Here is a 22,676-nt window from a genome sequence, read left to right as displayed (position 1 = left end):
AATTCCAGTTAACTAGATTACAAGTGGGTTAATAATTAGCATTTATGCATGACATGTTGAAATTAATCCATCTTCAGTTTATACCTAATCTGTCTGTAATCAGATGTCATCACTGACATATTGTAGATGGGTAATCCCAGCCAAAGACCAACAAAGGGAGGAGGAGGACATGGTGAACCACAGCTCAAGGGTGCTTGCAAACTTGCCCTATCTGGCTGTGGTGCACAAAATATACATTTACTTGTTTAGGGGGAAAACATCGAACATTGTATTGAAAAACTATTGGATTAGTTTAAGGCTCCTCTCCTTTGCTGTTCAAGAGTATATAATATCCCTCCCTTTTCTCCCAGATTTGACAGATACTATATGAAACCAAAATCTATTGATTACTGTTCTTGCTGCCTGGCCTGGCTGTCTTGATAACTCTCACACCAGAGTAACAGCACGTCTAAGAACTGCAGAAAGCGGTGCTCAGAGGCCTGTCTTTTCCACTCTGAAACATCTACATCTGTTTCTCACTGTTATTGGCAAGCTCGAGTGATTTTTAACTTGCACTTACTGTAAAGCTTTTATTTTAAGTGATGTAAAGGGGTTTGTACATGTTGTAGGGCTTAAAAATGCCCTGTAAGATAGGGCTGTTGAACAACAGGCTTGCATTCAGATGGATTTGGTTTGCAAAAGTCAATTAGAGTATCTCGCAGCCGTCTTTGGAGAATGTAAGTAACTTCCATTATGAACGGCGTAAGGAGTCATGCTTCTTTCTAAAGCAATAGCTGCCATCTAATCGTATTTTATGTCACACTAATATTCACCTCAAGTATGTCATTATTTGAAAGCATTGGCAAAGTGTGTTTTAGCATCTAGTACCTTTAATTGCAGTTGAATCAATGTTAATTTTCAGTTTGTTACAGGGCTGCTGGCCTCTCTACTACAGCAGAAAGAAAAAAGTTTTGGCCCCAATCCTTGATCTCTACTACTAGAAACTCAGTGTTATTTTTCCCTTTCCCTTCTACTGGAGCTACTGTAGCTTAGCAGAGTAACACAGAGGTATTAAAGCTCTAGTTTTGAATCCTTCACTGCATTAAGCTGTGCCCTCAGCTCCAAGGACTTCCCTCCATCATTCCTTGAACATTTCCAATAATTCTTTGCTTCAGAGTACCATTCCTTAACTTTTTTACATTGTTTTAAGATGCTGCGTATCACTCCATGACCTTTAGTCCTTCTACCAGGCTCTCCAGTAGTTTGTATATATAAGTATTTATCTGTATTGACTTATATAATACAGTTAACTTATAAAGATCAATTGATTAGGATTAGTATTAAGTATTATTAGTAGTATTAAGTTCTATAAGCACATCATATAAAATAAATATGATCACTGAAATAGCAGTTGGCTTCTTAATACGGAAAAATAAGAACATTAATAATTACCTTTGAGAAGACTTAACTTCCGTTCTGCTTTTCTTTCTTTTCTTCCTGAAGGAAGCTGATGCACAAGTCATTTCTGTGTGATGTGTTTTTCAGATATGGAGACAAGTGAAAAAATCCAGAAAAGTGGAGTTCTTCAGGTGTTCGCAAGTCTGTTGATGCCACAATCTTCCTGCACAGCAAAAGTAGCTAACGTCATAGCGGAAGTAGCCAGAAATGGTGAGGTTTTCTACAAGAACTTTTCTGCTGGAACATCTTCAGTTTTTCACCTCACTTGTCAGTATGTTTTACTTCATTTATGTTTTCATTTTGTAGATTAGACACCTTTCATATTCCTCCCTTTCACTCTTTCTGTTTTTGTTTTGTTGAATTTTGTTTCTCCGCTTTCTAATACAATCAAAACAGCATTTGGCTGCTGGAATTTGTTTAGTCAATACTTCCATGCTATTTAGTTTTTAAGACCATCAATAGTATAATTTATTGGGCAGAAGCAGCATGTTGCTGGCTTTATGAAATGCATATAGAAAAAAATAATATTTACCTTTGCATCCTTTGAACTTCCAGTTAACACACAATGCATGTAGTTACAACAGTAGTATGTATACACGTGGTTAAGGGTTAGTAGATTGTTTCTTTGATCTGAGATTTGTGATAACATTAGTACCCTTGTGAGGCCCTTGATATCACACCAAAACCAATTACTCCTATGTAAACAGCATTATATGTTTTAGAGTAAGAGCCCAAGATCCCAGATGAGAATCAAGGGTCCATTTTAGTATGTATGATATACATAAAGTCATATAATGTAGGAGATAAACTAAAACTGTTTTTTTCTTTAGAAATAATTATCTTAAAACTCACCCAATGATACCCTGATTATTTCAACATTCTGTTTCCACCTTCTTTTTGGAATCACAATACTACAGCTTCTTACTGATAACCCCTGTGTGACCCCTTCCACCCAATTCACTGATTTTGTGACAATGCTATATATAGATATTCAGAAACAACATTAACAAGAAAAGATGATACATTAATACCTTGTTCGTTTTTAAGTTTTAAAATTATTTAGGTAAATAGCTAGTAAAAAAATGTAACCATAGAAATTTAAAGTTAGAAATGTTTCAAAATGATAGATTCATGCATCTATATCACACTCTTTTCTCTGTGCTTAATAAGTGCATAATAAATATAATAAGAGTATTGCAGGCAACTGTGTGTCCTCACAGTCAGTCCTTTTAGCTCCTACCTCAGAAGGGGGTAAGTTAGTAATAAGAGCAATGTTCACAATATCTGCACTGATTACTACGCATTGTTTCCTGCAAGATTCTCTTACAGAGCACTTAGCCAGTATCTTTCAAATCTGAATTAATACATGAAATCTCTGAATAGTTTCTAATGTATCCTTTTCCCTGACAGCTTTTAAATTGCTGTGATGACTAGACTTTTCAGAAAGGCTGGCATTTTACCTGATTTGTCATACAAAATAGCTGTTGTAACTGGGACCTCTGGCAGCCAAACTTAAAGCAGAGGTGTTCAGAAATTATTTAAGGTGCCCAGTGCTTTCAAGACTGAGATGAGCTGGGTGTTTCTCTTTGGAATCTAACTCTGTTGAAATAGTTGCTTATCAAGATAGCAGGGAACACCTCACTTGAATTCTGTTGTTTTCTTTGTCCTCTTACGTAAGAATACAAGAGTTTCATTCTTGTATTGCACCTTTTTTGAACAAGCTTCAGGGCACTTTATGAAATGTGTGTTATCAACATCCTACAGATAGTAGGCATTAAATCCAGGCAACTGCACTGATTTCCCTATGGTCACGCCATGCAACACTTGGCAGGACGGGGAGTAGTGCCTCTGAATCTGGGCTTTACTGATAAAAGAGCATCTTTTCCATCCCCAATTCTTGTTTTTCTTTCCTGTTCCCCTCATTTGGTCCTACACACACACATCTGGTCACATCAACTCTTCCTCCTCCCTCTGTGAGCTCATGTTAGTCTCTCCCATTTTAAATATCCAAATGCACAAAACTCCCTTTAGTCACTCTTGTCTCTCCAGCTACAGCCATTTCTCTTTCAACTGTGAGCATACTAAAGGCTTGAGTGCACTTACTACATGGAGTTTCCTCACTGTGGACCTTTTAAACCCTTTTCTGAGGTGTTTAGTCTCCTCTTCTTTGCCAGGTGTAGGAATAAGGACATCATCTTCACAATCTGTAATAGTATAACATAATTACATTTCTCCTTTGAAATCTTGTCCTCCTTTGGTTTGTTACTCTGTCCTCAGTGTGTCTCCTCCAAACTTCTTAAGCAATCCTTCACTGTTTCCTTCAAAGGATCTGTTTCATTTCCCCACCGGGTTAGGGGAAACCTAAATGCCCCTGTTCTTGCTTACCTTCTCTTTCTTCCATTACCTCTGTGTAGTATCACCTACAAATATACTTGTAGTTACCATTTTATAGGCAGTTAAGAGAGGAAGAGGCTGAGAGAACAGAGGAGACAGAGGCAGGAACATAATACATTAAGTAAATAAACATTGAGATGAAGCTGAAAGTGCGTGATAAAGAAACAGAGAAAGAGTTACAAGGACGTGGAAAGACAAATTTTAAAGAACAGATTTTTCTGATATTTGCTCTATTCATTACGATGGCTAGCATCACCATTTATCACAGTAGAGCATCTGTCTACAGTTTTTAAATGTTACAATATCTTAGGAAGGTGAGTCTGTTTTGCTGACTACTACCTGCTGTTGCACCTGTGCAAGTGTATAGATATTGCTGATTCTACTTCATCTGCTGGTTGATACATCAACGTTTATCATCACATGAGAATTGCATAGCTCTGTGACAATTATTTATTTAGCTAAAATAATACTGCCAGATTAACTACAAAGGATACAAGATTTTGTAGCTACAGAAACATCAAAGAACATTGTAATAGGTGCAACAAAGGGAGTATATACAGACATGTATTTGTACTTCAAGCATTGTGTGATATCTTTGAATTGTTGGCGTGAGAGTTTCTGTTGATCCAGAATCAGAAGAACTTTCACATTGCTTTTTATGGGGACTGTACACTCTGGTTCATTCTGTCTCATAAATGACTAAGTAACACAAAGGTAAACTGATTTTGGAAGATCCAATATAGCCAACATAGACATAATTTACAATTCACAACAAATGAAAAACTAATTAACCTTTGCCTGGTACAGTGATACATTCTGAAGGGCTGTGGTAGACTAGTCAGGAACACTATTGGTGTATCAGGCAGTTGCTTCTGTAAACTTCTGTTGTAAAATATGCAGCACAGTGCTTACCTGACTGTAGCTCCTCTGAACACCAGCTCGTTATCTGACACCAGGATAAGTCTCTGTGACTTGCACAGATGTGAAATGACACTTTGGTTCTCTGTGACTGGGTCCTCTAGCTGTCCTCTCATGGTCGGCATCTCTTATATTTCTCATGCCTTATTTTTTTTCCCGCCTTTCTTTCCAAATGAAGAGCTTGTTACTTAGCTTTGATTCCTTTAAAAAAAATGTTTTAAAGCAGAAGTTTTTCAGGAGTTCAAATTAAGGGAACAGAGAGTAAAAATGCCGCTCATTTTAGAGTATGAATACGAGCTGTAAGTCACCTTCTGTGTTACTTAGGAATATTAATTTACGTTGAATTTGTTGGGGTGGAAAAAATGTGAATTCAGTCTTCTTTACTGCGCTTCTTTATGATACTAAAAACATGAGCTATGTTAAATTAATTTCCATGGAAGTCAATTAAATACTCTTAATTACTTCTAAATGAACAAATAATGGAAAGAACACAAGCCCAAATCCTGTCCTGGGCTTATTCTCTAGAAACTTGCACGAGACCTTACATTGCTTGTCTGCTCATACATTTATTCTCACAAAAGGCCCAGTTTTAGTGCCGCTGTAACTAGAAGAGACGAAGCTGAAAGCAGGCGGTTTGCTTTAACAGGCTTTGCGTTATTTGCAGAGTTTATGCGGAACCCGTGTGTGGATGCTGGGCTGGTCCCTCCTTTGGTGCAGCTGTTAAACTGCAAAGACCAGGAAATTTTGCTCCAAACAGGACGTGCCCTGGGCAATATATGCTACGATAGCCGTGAGTGTTGAAATATGCCATATTTTGTAGATGTTCCTGTAGGAAGGAGGGGAATGTTTTGATGTTCTGTACATAGTCTACTGGGGGGGGTCATTTTTCACTTCTCTTGATATTTATTTACACAACTCTTCTGATTGTATGGGACAATTGAATGGCATATTTGTGTTATTGTGACAGAAAGGTGAAAAAAAAAACACATTTCAATACTGTGATACAACTGGATAGAAGAATAGAAAAGATTTGTGACTCTAGGTTTGTTTTTTACAAACATAATGAGTTAGCTTTTCAAAGACTGGGTGCTACTGATTTTTACAGTTAATTTTTCCTCAAACAGAACATTTCAGAAAGGAATAGACAGAGTCAGAAGGGATTATTCATGTTCTACGAGTCTCAAAGCTGTGCAGAGCTACATATATATTTGGAATGATGCCTGAGCTATGTTGCTGATTCTCAGAGTTCTTATGTGGCCAATCAGTTTCTCCAAGATTGCACACTGGCATTTTTGGTAGTCAGGGGGGAGATTGATGAGGTTTTTTAGCTTTTTGTGGGCACAAGGAATTTTGCACTGCAATTGAGTTTTGAAATGCAGTTGTGAGTCCATTTGCTCACCCCATGCACGGGTGTGCCAATGGCAAATCCAAAGCAGTGGTTGCAGTGATTTGAAAATGCAGCTTCATTGCCCCTTCCTTTAAATATTTTTATAAAAGAGAGTGCATGATAAATATGATACAGAATCAGAGATGCCAGGAACATCTTTCTATGCACATGAAGGAGTTGGAAGCCTATGGATGTCTGCAGATGGGAAGTGAGATGAAATTGTTAAAGCATTTTGTTATCTTGAGATTTAGTGCCTTATTTCATATGGCAAGAAAATTTCTTTGTACTATATGTTACATTTAGTAAAAGTTTTGCTGTTCTGAATACTGTCTGTTGCAAAACCTGAATTATTACTACCCTTTCTCCTTGCTAACCTAGTTTGGAATTTTATATTGTTTTAAATTACTTTGCCTTTGACCTGACAAAGTTAATCAGACTTTCCGTGCTGGCATTTCCATTTACAGACAGCTACTGCTTGACAATGCTAATGAATACTTCTTTCATTCAGGATTTGCTTTAAGGTGACCAATCAACTGAACATGGAAACTTCTCCATGGAAACTTCAAGTAGAAGCTGTTGAGCTTTCTATAACATAATTTATTTACTATCTTTTATTTCAGGGTGATATGTGATATCAAGCTCACTCCCAGGTGGCACTAGTTTGTTTCATATAAGTAAAATCTACGTAACTCTTCATGTCATTGTCTTTCAACCCACATTTTTTCATGAAATACAACAAGGACACATAAAAATAGTTTTGTAGTATATAGATATAGTGGGCTATGGCTGGCTTTGAGGGTGCAGGATTTATCCAGTACAGAAAAGCTGTATTACATACCTTGCGTTGACTTGTATGGAGCAAAGCTGGCACTGATGGTGTGTTCCGGACGCCATGTGTTGCTGTGCCCCTGTGGGAGGACAGTCACTACCTTCCCTGGGTATTTGAGGAAGATTAATGAATAAAGTGTAACAAAATGTCACAAAAATCAAGACTAGCATCTTGGATTTGAAAGGGAGTGCTTATTTCTCACATCTACCCTACCTGACTTTATTTTCTATGTTATCTTAACGTATAATGATTATGTAGTTATGTACCCTATCCTGAATTCTTATTTAGGACAAATATTTTCAATATGCTTAGTGCTATAAAATTTGTTTTCATTTATGACTATTATTTTTCCCCAATAAAGATCTTTAAAGTATAGCAAACACAAGTTGTAGAGGCCAATTGTTCTAATAAAAAATGTTATGTATTGATAGTTGTTTTCTTTTCAATTGAGAAAAAGCAGCTGTTCCCCTTCTGATAATTGGGACTCATATAGGAACTTGAAATACATCATTAAGTATATTTTACTATATATAGGAGCATTTTTTTACTTCTACTGCCCATGAAAATATAACATGCAGTAGTAAGGAAGGTCTCGAAGTCCTAAATAAGAGCTTGGCTGAAGTGATGAAATCAAGCCCATATTGAATGGCCACGCTTGCTGGCCAGAGACCTTACTGACCAAATCCATCTCCTCACAGAAAATATGAAATGAAAACCTATTGACTTACTGACAGATTTTCTTCTCTATTAAGTTTCAGGTACATATGCACAGTGTTATTGTCTGGGTGCTCATCAGTGTTAGCTCCCTAAAAAAATACTGAATCACCTATCTGAGCATGAAAGAAAATGCACAGAATTAAATGCATTTTGTAAAATTTGAAGAGGAAAAAAATTGGTCAAATTTATCCCAAGCAGCCTTGAGAGCATCCTTTTCATGTATTTATGTGAGTCTCTGAACATCAAGAATACAGGCACATATATAATAATTGCAAAGCAGAGTAGAAGGAAGGTTTGTTAGTACTGATGAGGCTTCTAGTCTCCTACCCTCCTCCTTGTATGCAGAGATGGAAGAAATAATTGAGGCAGCCAAAAGGATTTTAAGTCAGAAGCAACGATTATAACTAATCAGAGTATGCAGACTGTTCAGTGCTGTCCTACAATTTAAGAACAGATACATTACTGCATGTTCCTGTACAGCCTGTAATTGTTCTACATGCTTTATCTAGTAAATGCTACATACACCTCAGCCCCCAAATTTTCGTCAGAGCAGAAAGTGCAAAGCAAAGCAATGGAGATGTGATCTCTCCTCCTCTCCCTCCTTCTTTCTCTCCCACTGTATCTACAGCCTGTACCAAGTACAGCTGCTTTTATTTCTGTATCCCCAGACAGCAGATTCCTTACTCACAGACAGAGTTTTGTCTGAACTATACTACTAGATGCAAAGCTCCTAGCCCACTCATTCCTTTTAACCACCAGTTTTGGGGTTTTTTTTGCTTATAATCAAAGTTAAATTATTAGACATTGTCCAGACTTACCGTTCTAGCTGTCTCCCCACCATTTTCCATGACTCAAACTGTAGCTGCTTTTCTCCTGTCTTTCTTTCCAGCTCCCTGTGCCATTCTCCCCAGCGCTGTTGCTTTAGTATGTCTGTTCATTTAGGGCTATTACAGATGTACAGACATTACAGACTAACAGCACATTCCTCCAAACCTCTTCTAAATTCCCCCTGCACTTTGGGTCCACATGCAACACGAAGATCTCGCCTCCATTCTATGTTTAATATAACGTGGTTCTTGCCACAAAAAGCAATGTCTTAAGTCAGAGCAGATTCAAGAATTCTAATGCAAAATGACACTATATTTAAAAAGCGTTTTCGTAGCAGATAATAGCCTCGCTATTTTTTACCATTATATTTGTGATGCACATGCTATCTTAATCTCAGTAATTTTTCCACAGGTAGTTTGCTACACACTTAAGTCTTGAACTGATTGACAAACTGTTTTCCTTTGTTTTTTTTTATGGCACTAAGCACACTGTAGAAGCTACCATCATTTTACTGTAAAAGTGCTAATTATAAAAGGAAGTGATTCAATAGCCATACAGACTAGAGGGAGTCATGCTGATGGACTTTGAGTGAGATTAGACTCTTACCCATTAGAAAATAATTCCTTCTTGCTGGTTAAAGCATCCACATATTCTGAAAGTTATCAAAGGGAAATAATCTCACCATATACCTTGTAAGGGAAATGAAAAATGGCCTGTTCTGCCCGTCCATAATATTTGTATTAATGTTAGTGCTTAGAGATCTCCTTGGGGAATCTCAAAGCTATGGCTTTTTATGCCCATCCACCACCTGGTTCCTTCAGGAAACCACCAGCCCGGGTACATGTTCTCACCAACCACACTTCACGATATAAACAGATATATTGATTTGGAAAGAAACTAAAACTGCCAACTCCTCTGACAGCTGCTTATCTACCTCTTTCTGCAGGAAATGTACTGAATCCTTTTCTCATTTCCCAAGCTGTACATTTCTTTGTTATCTACCCAGTCTTGTATTGTTGACAAGACTCCTCGCTGGATTTTCAGTGATATGGCCTTTCACATAGACCCAGATCTTTCTTGATCCCAGCCTGAACACCAGACCATGAACATTATACTACTTCTGGTTAAAAAGGTCTTACATGTGCTATAAATTCTGTATGCTCAGCTGCCCTTCCTATAAGGATGTACAGACCTCTTGCAGAGATCTGCTAAGAAAGGCTAAGTACAAAAATAAGAAAACACTTAATTGTACAGTTACATACATTTCCATCTCTGGAGATGAGGTTAATTTCAGGATCTAAAGCAGAAAACCAGACGCTTAAGAATTTAACATACTGGAAAGAAGTCAAATTCCATTTTCTTCAAAAAAATGGCATAACCTTTTTCAGTACCATATGGAAAACCAGCAGAATCCTAGAACACAACTGGTGTTGGTAATGGCACACTGCTGGCTAATCAATCTTTTGAAGGTCACCCTGATTCATGCATCTTACCACAGTCTTTCGCTTTTCATTGTATTGTCCTACCAAATGCAAATCCCACCTACTCAGCTGGTTCCCAAGCAATACCATGAAATTGAGACCAGAGGCTTTCACTTGTTGCTTGAAAACTGATTGTTTAGAACAGCTTACAGGGAATTAAAATTCTAATTTTTAATTGTACAATAATACAGTTTTACCTTAAGATCTGCCCTCTCTAAGGAATGACAGAGACTTAGAAAATGATAGCATTTTTAAGTTAGAAGTCCTTGATAATGCAATGTTTTTCTCTGCAGCACAAGTATTGCATCAGCTAGAAACTGAGCATACCATATGCATGCCAACACATACTCTCACAGGAATATTTAGTACTTATCAGCAATTAATCATGAATGTTCTTAGAAAGCTGTTAAACCATATTATTCTAATTTACTTATTTTATAGCTGGCCTAAATGGAATCAGAATGAGGAAATCTTCCTAGAGCATCAGAAAGAACCATTTGAGAGGCGATATGAAAAACATGAATTGTCATTCTCAGGCTATTACTCTTTTTAAAATCTACATTATAAATATTAACCCTATTGAAACAAGTGGAAAAATTCTCATGACTTAGGGCAAAGATTTACAGAAAAATGGGGGGAAAGAAAAAATTGCCAGTGTTTTGCAACTTTTCCTTGCTTTAAGATGAATGAATGAGGCCTGATTTTCTGTTTGTTTTCAAGCGTATAGGTATGATAGGTCCTGCTTATTTTCTGCAGTGCAAATATTTTTCCTCTTTTTTTTTCCAAGTAGAATTATTTGAATAAGCAAAATAAGTGGATCAGAATTCTGTCAGTACATGTACCAAAAAAAACCCCATGAAACAAAGCCAATTTCTTCTGATTCCTTCCTTTCCCTCCTGCACTTCATTCACAGTCTGTAAAGTGTGTGTAGTGCTCAGAAACACCTGCTTAATTTGCAGTTGAAATAGAAGCTACAGGCAACAAGGAAATTAACACAAATAAGAGATGGGGGGTGTTTCCAGGGTCTTAAAGGGGGTCGTGAGCGGACTTTGAAAGAAATCCTGCTTTATTTACTAGATCTTGCTGCCACTCCAAAAGCAGGTTAAGGATGCAAATTTTGGTTAAGGACTGAGCTATTTCATCACACTTCAAAGCTCAACAAAGCAGGAAAGGCAAGAACTTGGCATTCCCCTGGTATTTATGAAGACTGAAAAAATTCCTTGTCAGGAAGAAAAGCTTTTAGCATTTCAGTAAGTGAACAACACAAGATATGTAACTCTTTTCCTTTCAATTCAACCTCCCTTTCATGTCTTTTTTTCACTTTGAAATTGTTCATATTTTTAGGTAACAGCAGAGTTACATGCTGTTGCTTTCAAGCCCCTCAGAAAACAAAGCTTGTTAATCAAGTGTCTAGACGTGGCCAAAGCTTATTCTACTTTATTTAGAAAAGCAGGCATTATGTGACTAGAAATATCAACTGTCACTAAATCAGCAATAGTAGAGAACATCAACTGAATTACATTGGAAAACAGAAGAATGTTAGCATCTTGCTAAGCGTTGCTTATGTATAATTGCGAAGTGTTTATGATTTTTTGTTGTTAATCTTGCAGCCATCATTCTTCTCCTTTTAACTTTGTGTTTTAATACAATCTAATTATATAATCATAGCTTCTTAATAATGTAGAATATAATTTTGTCGTGCTCTCAGATCCATTTCTGCAGATTTTTGCATCATATAGTGCACGGGCCAAGCTTTTTAGTTATGTGATAGCTACACAGGCATCTGGTTTTATATAGCATTGCATACAGTGCAATGACAGCGTGGAGTTAACTTACGACATGCAAACCACCTAAATTCTGTTACTTTTGTTGCTTTTGTATCTAAGGAATACGGGGTGACTCTCAGAAACAGAAATTGGACATTACTGGTAAAGAACTATGTTGGTAAAATCTGTTCCTTATTACAGTGAAGCTCTTGAATGTTTCAGCCAGGGGACCAGGAGTCTGTTTAGTCAGAGGGTTTTTATAATACTCTTTGTATGCTAATATAATCAGGAAACTGTGCACACCAGAGGAAGCTGCAGCCTAAGTATTTGATAAAAGATGATGAGGAAAGAGTTAAGTAAAGCACTTACCTGAGACAGTGTCCAGTTTATCAACCGCATCTTGGCACCACCTGGTCCATTGGGCTGCATTGCTGGGTGCTCTCCAGTCAAATGGGTGGGTTCCCTTCTGCTAAAGGGGTAAGATATTTCCTAAAACAAAACACTTTGCTGGTCTTTCTCAGGCTGTATCCTGTGACATTTCAGATACAAGAGTCTCCTACAGGTCAGCTTCTCCGTGCAGGCCACGCACCAACAAGCTTGGAGTTGCTTGGAAGGCCAAGTCCTCTTGCTCCATCTGTTAATAGCATGAGATGCCATAAATGCCTATTTACCAGTGTAGAAAAACTGCCCAATGTTTTCCTGTATAATTGGATTCCATAATTTATTTCATGCTGTATGGAATAATGAGCACAGGCTGGCTTCAGCTCTGACTTATGCTCGCATAACCCTAGAGTAATTTGTTTGACTGCAATGGAATTACTAAGGAGTTGCACAGAGATAAAAAAATCAACTGATGGATCTGCTGTAATCATACTGCACATGAAAAGGAAGGCAGAGAGAAGTGCTACATTCAACTTTGAAGGCTTTTACCTGACTTTTATATATCTAGTAGAACTTTTTCATTGGTTTATTTTCAAACAGAATTCAGTAGTGGAAATTCTTACACCTTCAAACTAAAATCTCCTTGAAATCCAGAACAAATCACCTGCCAATACTGTGACTAGTAGTATTTTATGTCTTGTTGCTAATAAAAACATTTCTGCCTTTATATTGAAATTTCAGCTTCCCTAGTAGAGTTTGACTGGAAGTGAAGTATTAGGTCTTGGACAATCAACTCATCACTATTCTTTACTCTGAAATCAGAAGCACATTATTTTTCTCTATTTATCTGACATAAAAGGAATATGAAAAATAAGCAAATTTTATTTGAATTAAATTGTGGAGTTGAATCTGGCTTGCATTTAACTGCTGCCTCAGCATAACATTAGGGAGATTGCGATACTGGCGCATTTACCCATCCCTTCAACCGTTACCCCAAAGTCCTGACTGGAGATAAAAGAAATCCCACAATACTCCTAAATCAGATTAGCGCTTGTTGGCATTGATAATCTATGGTCCACACATTGGACATATGACAAGAAGTCTACCAAAACCACCTCTAGATCTCAATTTGGATACATTTTTAAATTGTATTTGTTAGAATAAACCAGTTGCATGAGAGGGCCAGTTCACTGCTGCATCAGCTGTCGTTAGACAGCAGATACACCGGCAACAGTTTTATCCAAAAACATCAATGGTACGTATTTTAAGCCCTTGAAGGCGCTATATTAAAAGACAGCATTCTACTAACGTTTCTAGTTTACTCTTGTTTACTATTTTAGCAATACTTTCTAAAAGAATAACTTCTGAGACAGAGCCTCAATGCAGCCAGAGTTAGGGCTGAGGAGAGTTGCCAGCGATTTAACTTGAACTGATGACAAGACTATTCTGTTTCTCACTGAAGCAAGCATGACTAATTCAAGATTATTTTTCTTCATAAAGCAAAGCTTTAAGGCTATATTAATTGATTTTAAACAAATAAGCAAATAAAACTGTACTTCCGGTAATCAGAGTCTTGCAATTCCTGAAGGAATCAAAGGAAATTTCACTTCGAGATAGAGCAATCCCAGAAAGCATCTTTCAGATTATTAAAATGTGAAGTGCAAGTGCACAGAAGACATGGAAAACACAGCAAACAATAACAGGGCAATATAATTACGTGAAGCTTTCTTCCTTGAACATAAAATTAATGCGATGCTGCTCTCTGTTGCGCAACAGGGTTGTAGTCTGTAGTCGTGCAGAATTGACGGGGTCCAGAATCCAGTGATTTAAAAGCACACACAAATGGATTCAAGATAAAAAAGTAGGGTCAAGTATTAAAACAGAATGACAGCATTGCATTTCATTTTCATCTTTACATTTTTCAGACAGCAAAAGAAAAAAAGGTAATTTCCCAGTTTATACAAGTGGCAAAGTTTTTCCTTATGTCTACATAGATAATGTGGTTTATATTAGGTAAGGTTTTGCCCCTACCATTTAATAGTGGCTTTTAATATTTTCTATTTTCTTTAAATAATTTGATTATTACCCCCCATTGCAGACTATAAGAATTTTAAAAGAAATACCGTATTTTGTCCATGTCACCAAAAGCTGCTGTCTTGGCAGCTTGGCTCACGCAAATCAGAGACCCTGATCATACAAACCGTTCTTTCCATACTGAGCTGCACCTTTCATACCAGTGCAATTAGTTACATCAATTAACTTTCGTAGAACATGAATTGGAGAAAGAAAAAGTCAGGTTTCCGTTTGCAAGACAAACCCGTAACATTTCAAAGCACAAATCTGAAATTGAACCCCAAAAGATAGTTCTTACAAAATGCTGTCAAATAGTTTTCTAGCTGATTTTCTGAGAAATTGGTGTGTTTTTAAAGCCTACATATATCATAAACATTACAATAACACGGTAACTTGTGATTTCTGGTGCTTTTTAAAGGTTAGCTCTACTTTCTGCATTTTGAGTCTGCAAACCAGCACAGGACCCCTACCAAGAAATAGCATTACATATGAAATTGTATTGCGAAACACAAAATTCACATGTCAGAATGAAGATACAGTAACAAAGACTTATTAAAGAACCGTTTGGAAAGCAGTGGCACTGTGGCCATCATGATGTAAAGATTTGATAGGCAAAGGTAATACACAGTTTCATACCTTACCTTTTTTGTGAGAAAAATGGACAAGCTTTCAAACAGCATTCAGTACATCACTATTTGAACATAATTTTCTATGCTTTTACTGAGTCATTATTTAATTAGCTGTGATGCTATCATCACCAGAATCATAGACACCTACCTGATTTTTATCAGCCTGTGGGTTTACTCACCATACACACACTAAAACAACAATGTGCATCTTTGCAGGACCATGATCATTTCTGAAGGACAAATTATTCCTGAACTGTGGTTTAAATAATAGAGATGACAAAGAGAAAGTTTGAAATAATGTGAGTTTTTACAACTGTCTGAAACTGTGCTGTTTTGTCCTTGTGAAGACACAGGTCTATATCCAAATAGAACATTAATAAGAAATGTTTTTGTCCCCATCTGTATGAGACACATCTGCTTCTTTAAATGTCACTTGGATTGGCAGAGCTTAAGTTTTATATTAAAAAGGGTCCAGTATGAGAACAACAAAGCTAATATAAGGTTTAGATTGAAGATCATTGGGTCAGCTGTTTGCAAAGGTATTTTCGGGTATCTGCCTATACTACTGCACAGCCCTTTTTCTGACGTAACTATATGTCCAGAAATAATAATGGTGGCAAAAATCAAAGTATTGGTGCATGTGTATTAGAAATAACTCATTGACTGTGTATAGCTTATGCTTTACATTGGTTTTATACTTCAAACTGTGACTTTAATTGTTTTTTCCTGTTAACCTTTTGTGCCCAAGTCGTTTATTTTAAGGTTTAGTAAACTAGGGAAGAAATCTGAAGGGAAAATTATGCAAACACACCTTGGGAAAAGCAAATTGAAACTACTCTAAATGTTGCATTTAAAGACCTTCCAATCACATGCACTAAAAAAATGTTCATCTCCTCTGTTTTTAGGAGTGTTGTGGATGGAATTTCTTTACACAGCTTTGATTTAGCAGCAATTTAGGATTTATTAATACTTTGTGGTAAATTACAAGGTTAGGTTGTATAATTACTAATAGCACTTAATCAGCAGCCAATTTAATAGAGTGACTCAATGAAATGTGTTGTAATCAATCAAAATAGCAGCTTATTTAAAGATTCATAAATGTCAAGGTTCATGCTAAACTTAGAGCAGGGTTTTCTTAACTAAACACAAAAAAGGGTAAATTAAAATACACATGTACACAAACAGGAAAAAACAGTTCTAAAATTAAATTGCATGCATGCAGAGTGGTGGAGGTTAACCTACGATTAACGTTCCCCCTTTCATCATCTTTATCAGTTACTCACTTTTATGTGTTGACATCCATCAGCAGACAAACATCAAAACCGTGCGGAATTAGGCTTTTTGATCTTTATGACTTCATCAGTAGATGATTGTTGAATCTTTATGAAATTGGCCTTGAAGGTGTCCCAGTCAGGGAGATCCTGGGTCACAGCTGCTGCCATCCAGCACAGCTTACGGGGTCTCACTTGAGAATCGCTATTTATAGGGTCACAAGATAATTGACTTCGGTCAGTATTTGTCCACAACTCACCTCAGGCTCACCTGGTACTTCCCAGATTGGGCAACAACCCAGTTGGGAAGAGTTGAGGTGCAATCAGGGAGCACCTGATTGTCCCAACTCACTCTCCAATCAAGACAAGAACAATGTTGGGTCACCCTGTGGTTGCCAAGCAAGGAGCGCTTCGCTGTCCCAATTCACCACACCCTTCAGTCAAGAGAACGTTTGTCACGTAGGCAGGAACATACTGCTGGCCTAATGGTCACGGGGTGAGGGACACCAGTTCATTTCTACTTGCTACACTTGTGGTCAAAGCCAGAACACTTGAGAACATGATGTTGGCTTCTCTTGAGATCACCAGGTGGCCCTGGGGAGGGCATCTGTACCACCATAAGGGGGAATGGGAGCAATCACAGCCATTTGACAATCCACAAGAAAATCCATTTTTGCATTAAACTCTTGTAAGCAACTCAGGATAGAAAAAGACACCATACTAATTCTTAGAGATGGTTATGTCGCATTGGGCTAAAGAACATTGTGGAAGTAACAACTCATTCTGTAATAAATCTTTTGTAGGAAAAAACTCCAACCTCTGGTCTCTTGGGTTGTTGTAATTCTGGCATCTTTAAACAGTATTGCGTGTACTTAAAAAAATAAGCTATACAACAGCATTGCCCTTTGTGAGCTGCAGTGAAGCATTTTGAAGCAGAAATGTGAATGCTCTCATTAAACTGTTCAATCACCAATCTCTTAGGAATAGCAAATGTTTATTTAAAAAGGTCACAGGAAAAAATTTCAACACAGCGTCTGGGAGGCTGGAAGCACGCGAAGTGTGGGAGTTCATAGAGCTGCTGAACTGCAAGGTAATAGTTGGATTGAGAACAAGACACAGCAACATGCTGCGGTCTTGTTTTGACTGTAAATGATTTGGAGTTTGGTGAGTATTCTTGTGTGCAAAATCTGTTTCTTAGCGACAGAGCAGGGAGAAGCGAGTGGGTAATAATAAGTACATGGAGCATTCTGAGTCACAAATATGCTTTTTGCTTGGGGATGGAAGGAAGTGTCACAGCCTGAGCTTGCACTGGGTAGTCAGGACCTTCAGAATTTGCCTCCTACATCTGGTGCGGGATTCTTTGTGGCCCTGAACTAATGAGCTGAGTTAATCCTCTTGGGGATAAGGAGGCAGCACCATGAGATCCTAATTATAGCAGGAGCCCAGGTCTGTTCACCCTGCTGCTGAGGGCTGAGAAGCAGCTACGCAGGGTGAGCTCTAGAATTTTGCCATGTATTTGAAGTGAGAGATTACTACCTACTTAAGGATACAGCACGTTTTGATGTGTAACTTCTTTGATGAACCAGTAGAATGGAAGTAAAAAAATATGTGTGTTAGGTTTTCATTTGTTGCAACACATTATCATTATTTTCAGTGGAGTTGTGCCAAATTCTGTCCAGGTAAGGAACTTGGCTTGTGTTTTTTGGTTTTTTAAACTCCTCCTTCCAAACCCTCACCCAGCTCCACATTAATAATATTCTTTTCTTACATATTTTATATGCTCTTCCATAGATAAAGACATGGGAACAAGCTTGACACCTGATTCTTATGTCAAGCTTAATTTTATCACAGTTTTAGTTGATTTCAATTGCATTATAATAGTTTGAGGATCACACTCGCATCTGATCCACAATAAGAGGTTCAGTTTCATTTTGCACGCAAAAACTTCCTGACTCACAAAACAGGTGTCAAATATGGAACCATGTACTTGCATAGCTTTGGTAATAAAAAATACCAGAAGAGGATACATAGAATAGGATGCAGTTTCCTGTTTTTCCAAATGGAATTTACATACCTGCAGTGACACAGTCCCCTGATACCTGATCACATCCAAGGTGGAGCCAGCAATGGCAATGATGCTTTTTCCTCTGTTGCACGTATTTCAATTATCCTGCAAAACACACATTACTTTGGTAATAAATATAACAGTTAAGAATGACCAAGAATTACCCTTCCTCTTTCAGCTTCACTCAGCAAAGTATTTCAAGTCCCTATATACACACCCCTCATACATATATATATATATGTTTATGTTTATAAATATATATAGTGTAGTTCTATATACAATACTTATAATCCTTTTATATAGATATATAGTGTGTAAGGACTATGTTAATACATGCCTCATAAATAGTATTAACAATAATTGGAAGATTTAGAAACTTCTTTTTCCAGAGGGCTGTAACACTTTATAGGGGAAGATCATATTATAGATGTGGACAACCTTGGTTTTCGTATGGAATATGTTGCAGAATAAGGAAAACTTGGTGGCTTGACATCCAAGAATGATAAGGAGTGATGACAGTGGTGAATAAAAAGGGAAAGAGGAGATTTCCTGTGGAGCCATTAAGAAATTGAGGAGAGGACAGGGTTTTATTTTCATTTTGCAAAACTTTAGTGATTTTTCATACCAAGGTGTTGTTTTCATCCAGATTTTAGTTGATTTCAACTGTAACTCACTTGGAAATCTCTCCTTTTGGAAGCCCTGGAATTTAGGTTATTGGCTGTTGCTGATTGCCTGCTGGGAACGGAAGCAGCATTGTCAATTACTGTAATAGAAGGCCAATTTTGCCTTTATACCTACATTGATGCAACAAATCCAATTTGTTATACAGGAGGAGTTCCATACAAAGATTATGATGTGTTATTTACAAAACCTCGGAACATTGGAGTCCATTATAGATGCAGAGCGATTTGATAGTGGTATTAAATTGCAGGTCTAGAAGTACGAAGAACACACTGCGTGGCAGCGAGAGCACGAGCAGAGCTTGTGACTGCAAACCAGAACCTCTGTCTGCTGTGTTCATTTTATTCCCTGTTTTAAGTAACATAAGGAATTTGTCTTCTGTCTTTAAATTTCTCAATCTATGTAAGAGAATTTACCTAATCCACGAGGATGGATGGATTAGGCTTTGTATAGTGCTCAGAACCTCCCTCTGGCAAAACCCAGCGTAACTTCCAAATATCATTTATTGACTCCAGTGGCTCTGCCTCAAACACTGAACTTCTTTACCAAGGTATTAGTGCCGGGTGGTTAATGCCTTTTGTTGTAGGTGTTTTCCCTTTCCCAGCTCTGTTGCCCACAAAGCTGGCCCTCAAGCATCTCTCTATAGATGAATTTGACAACACTGGAGGAATGATTTTACGCTGTTTAAATCCTTTGTTTTGTATGATTATTGTTATGTTCGGGACTCTACCGTGGGGTTTGGATTCATTTTTTTTTTAATGTAACTCTTTGTTTTACAGATGAGGGCAGGAATGCAGTTGACCATGCAGGTGGTGCACATATTGTAGTAGACCACATAAGGTCACTGTGCAGTAAAACAGATCCAGCCAGTGAGAAGCTCTTGACTGTCTTTTGTGGCATGCTGATGAACTATAGCAATGAGAATGGTAAACAACACTGACAATTTGCTTTATGTCTACCAGGAGAACAACCTCAGCAAAAAAGAAAAGAGAGAAAAGTTAAAGTCAACCGTAGGTTTACATTGTGGATACTAACACTAAGTTATTCTGAAAAGATCAAGTACCTCAGTTCACATGTACAATTGTCTCAGTAAAATTATGTTCCCAAAAAATCAGATAACTTCCTGATGAAATTCCATCTAGCGTATTATATGAAGTTTTAAACTCAACATCTAGAATTTAATTCTTTGTCTAAAAGCAACACATGGAGATGTATCATCCACCTTAGGGAAAAACAGATTTACAGAAGTAAACTAGAAGGCTACATTAAGTCCTCTCTTTTTTCTTTAGTATCAAACAACACCATGAGACTAATTTGTGGCAGGCATGCAGTGTTGTCCTGTTGATGATTTGGAGGTATAGATGTCAAACAGTTTCCCTTAATCATTTTTCTCCTTGTAAAATGTATATAAAACCATGTTAACTTTCCTCTAAGACAGGGAATAATTTATGTGTATGTTCAACACTGTTCTGTATCTACAAATTATATGTTCTTTATGCCATTAAATGGAGATGTTATGGGGCTGGGACAAAACCAAAAGATAGTACATTAAATGAGAAATCCTTGATCAGGGAGGGTAAAAAAATAGTGTTCTACACTAGTTGTACAAACACACTGCTATTTTAATAGCTGGCGTGCTTCTGCACGCAAGCGTGGTAATGTGCCAAACCAGATTATACAGCGTTCGCACATTTCCAAGTTTTTCAAAATCTGAATCTCTAAGAAAATGGGGATAAATGAGGAAAGCTAAATAGAGGCCTTTCTCTTGACTTCTAATGGCACAGACTGCAGATGGAGTTTGCTAATCACACCCATTTCCTGAATTGTAGAGTTTTATCTTAGGAAGAAATAGCTTATTAGCTGCTCACCATTTCCTTCAAGTTATCACTTTCTATAACTCACTTTCCAAACCCATGTCCCCAAAACTCTTCTGTTTTTCAGGATGGTCCATAGGCTTTGTTTTTCTTCTTTTCTTTTTCTTTCCCCTTTGCTGCATAAATTTTCAACCTGCTTTATCATCTCTTCTCATATAGTTTCTTTGTGTGTTTTCTGTGCCATCTCTCCGGAGCTCTCAGCTCTTAGTGTTACTTATTCATCTCCAAATATCACTGTTGTGCGTCTTATCTCTTTCTCTTGTTCTTTTTTTCTCCTCCTTTCCTAGTATTATCTAGGAACACTTGTTCACAGCACTACTTTCTTCTTCTCCAAATAGCAACTTTCTAGTTCCTTTATTTCATATAGTTTTCAGGAACCGTTTTGCTTGATGTCTGCATGAGTGTCACATTTTATTACATTTCATGGCATTAACTCCGTCTTTTCCTTATCTGTTAAAATATTTGAAGCAAACAGATATTCTTTATTCTTTTCTTCTTTAAACTACCAGAATTCTCTGGGTTAATTAAGACTAATGAGCATCCAGGATATTGGGTGGGTGAAGACAGGCCAGTCCCAAAACACTGTGTGGAGATACCTTGTCAGTTTTACTTCAGTGCCCAAGCTCCCAGCAGCTTTTCCTCAGGAAAACGAATTATGAGATAAATCTCCCAAACAAGCAGCTTCTGAACCGTTTAGCTGTTATGAACATTGAATAAATGACTCGTTCCATCTAGTAAGATAGCTTATTCTGGTGCAATCAATAAAGCAGTTGTGTGGTTCAGTGACAACAAGGAGGATTCGCTGGCTGCTCTCTCCCCTGCCAGGTGACATCTTTCATCTTGCACAAGCTCACAATTAATGCAATATTCACAGGAGACACTGAAGCAATGTCAGACATGAGAAATACAGGAGTGTTCACAGCTCCTGGGGCTGGGTGCAAAGCACCACATCCAGGAGCGATGCTGGGGGGTCTCCAGACCCTCATCTTACCCACCTGCTTGATGGTGTCCATGAGAACAGACCTTTTGGCTCTTTTTGTCCCAGGACAGGTACTTTACCTGTCTTGCCAGTTTTGTTTTAAGAGCCACAGGTACAATTTGATCATAGTTGTGAACTGCTCTAAAAGCATCACCCGCAGACCATTGTAAATTCTCAGGACAACAGCCAATGTCAAATATGAACCCAAGACAAACACTTTCAAGCATTGCAGCATCAGGTGGATAATATTCTGATTAAATGCAGTTTTTCCTGACCTATTAAACATGAAAGCTCAGATCAGACAGTTATTTCTGCTCACAGATCAGCAGATACCATTTTGAGGATTTGCTTGCCAAGGCTTGGTCCCATGTTACGGAGAAAATAAACACTGCCTTGGTTTTGCTGAAGGATGAGGAGTATGGGATTGCAGCCTCCAGTTCCAGATTGCTTTGTCTGTAGTTATGGAAACTAATTGGACAAAAATAAAAGACAAAATATTGGAGATGTAAGAAGCGTTTCAGTCTTTGAAATAGCACGTCTACCTTCTATTTCTTGTTTCTGTAGTCTTTTCCTGCTTAGCATGCTACGTTACAAAACTACAGGTGGGAACTTTGAAGATTTCTTTACCGCTTTTAATGACTTGCACTCAATTTTAAGGTGCGCTAGCTATCCAGATAAGGACGATTACAGCACTTTTTGTCCTTATTTGCATCTAATTATCTGTGAACACCCTAATATTATCTAATCCTTAGCATTTCATGAGCAAACAGTATATAAATAATTTTATTTGATTCTAAACAGTTTATCATTCCCAGTCAACTAATTGCCCTCTTTTTCCAATAGCCACCACTGTATTTTTAATAGCTATCAACCACCTTATTTTTTTAACATGACAGACTCATCCTTGAGTACTTTAAGTTTTTGAATTAGCATTGGGATTTATCACGCATGAGTTTTACAAAAGTG

The 22,676-nt window shown here is 37.5% G+C and overlaps 1 protein-coding gene and 1 long non-coding RNA gene across 12 annotated transcripts in view; one reads left to right on the top strand and one right to left on the bottom strand.

Annotated features, from left to right (window-relative positions):
• Positions 1–22,676, top strand: part of RAP1GDS1 (Rap1 GTPase-GDP dissociation stimulator 1) — an 84,902-nt gene that overhangs the window by 41,964 nt on the left and 20,262 nt on the right. For 2 of the 11 annotated variants that reach the window (XM_065062368.1, XM_065062367.1), the window contains exons 3-5: positions 1,525–1,647; positions 5,414–5,539; positions 19,637–19,783. In XM_065062368.1, coding sequence (XP_064918440.1) covers positions 1,525–1,647; positions 5,414–5,539; positions 19,637–19,783 — 396 coding nt within the window. Of the gene's footprint in view, positions 1–1,524; positions 1,709–5,413; positions 5,540–19,636; positions 19,784–22,676 lie in introns of those variants that run through there. The other 9 variants (XM_065062370.1, XM_065062369.1, XM_065062372.1 and 6 more) reach the window with 6 other exon arrangements.
• LOC110358876 (uncharacterized) lies at positions 3,193–7,375 on the bottom strand. Its single transcript, XR_002413707.2, has 3 exons — positions 6,975–7,375; positions 4,744–4,950; positions 3,193–3,641 (listed from the first exon to the last, which is right to left on the bottom strand). It is a non-coding gene; the product is annotated as an uncharacterized LOC110358876 (long non-coding RNA).

This window comes from Columba livia, chromosome 4 (genome assembly GCF_036013475.1).
Source record: "Columba livia isolate bColLiv1 breed racing homer chromosome 4, bColLiv1.pat.W.v2, whole genome shotgun sequence".
NCBI lineage: Eukaryota > Metazoa > Chordata > Aves > Columbiformes > Columbidae > Columba > Columba livia.
Note: the sequence above shows the minus strand (reverse complement) of the source record. Positions and strands in the feature narration are given on the sequence as shown.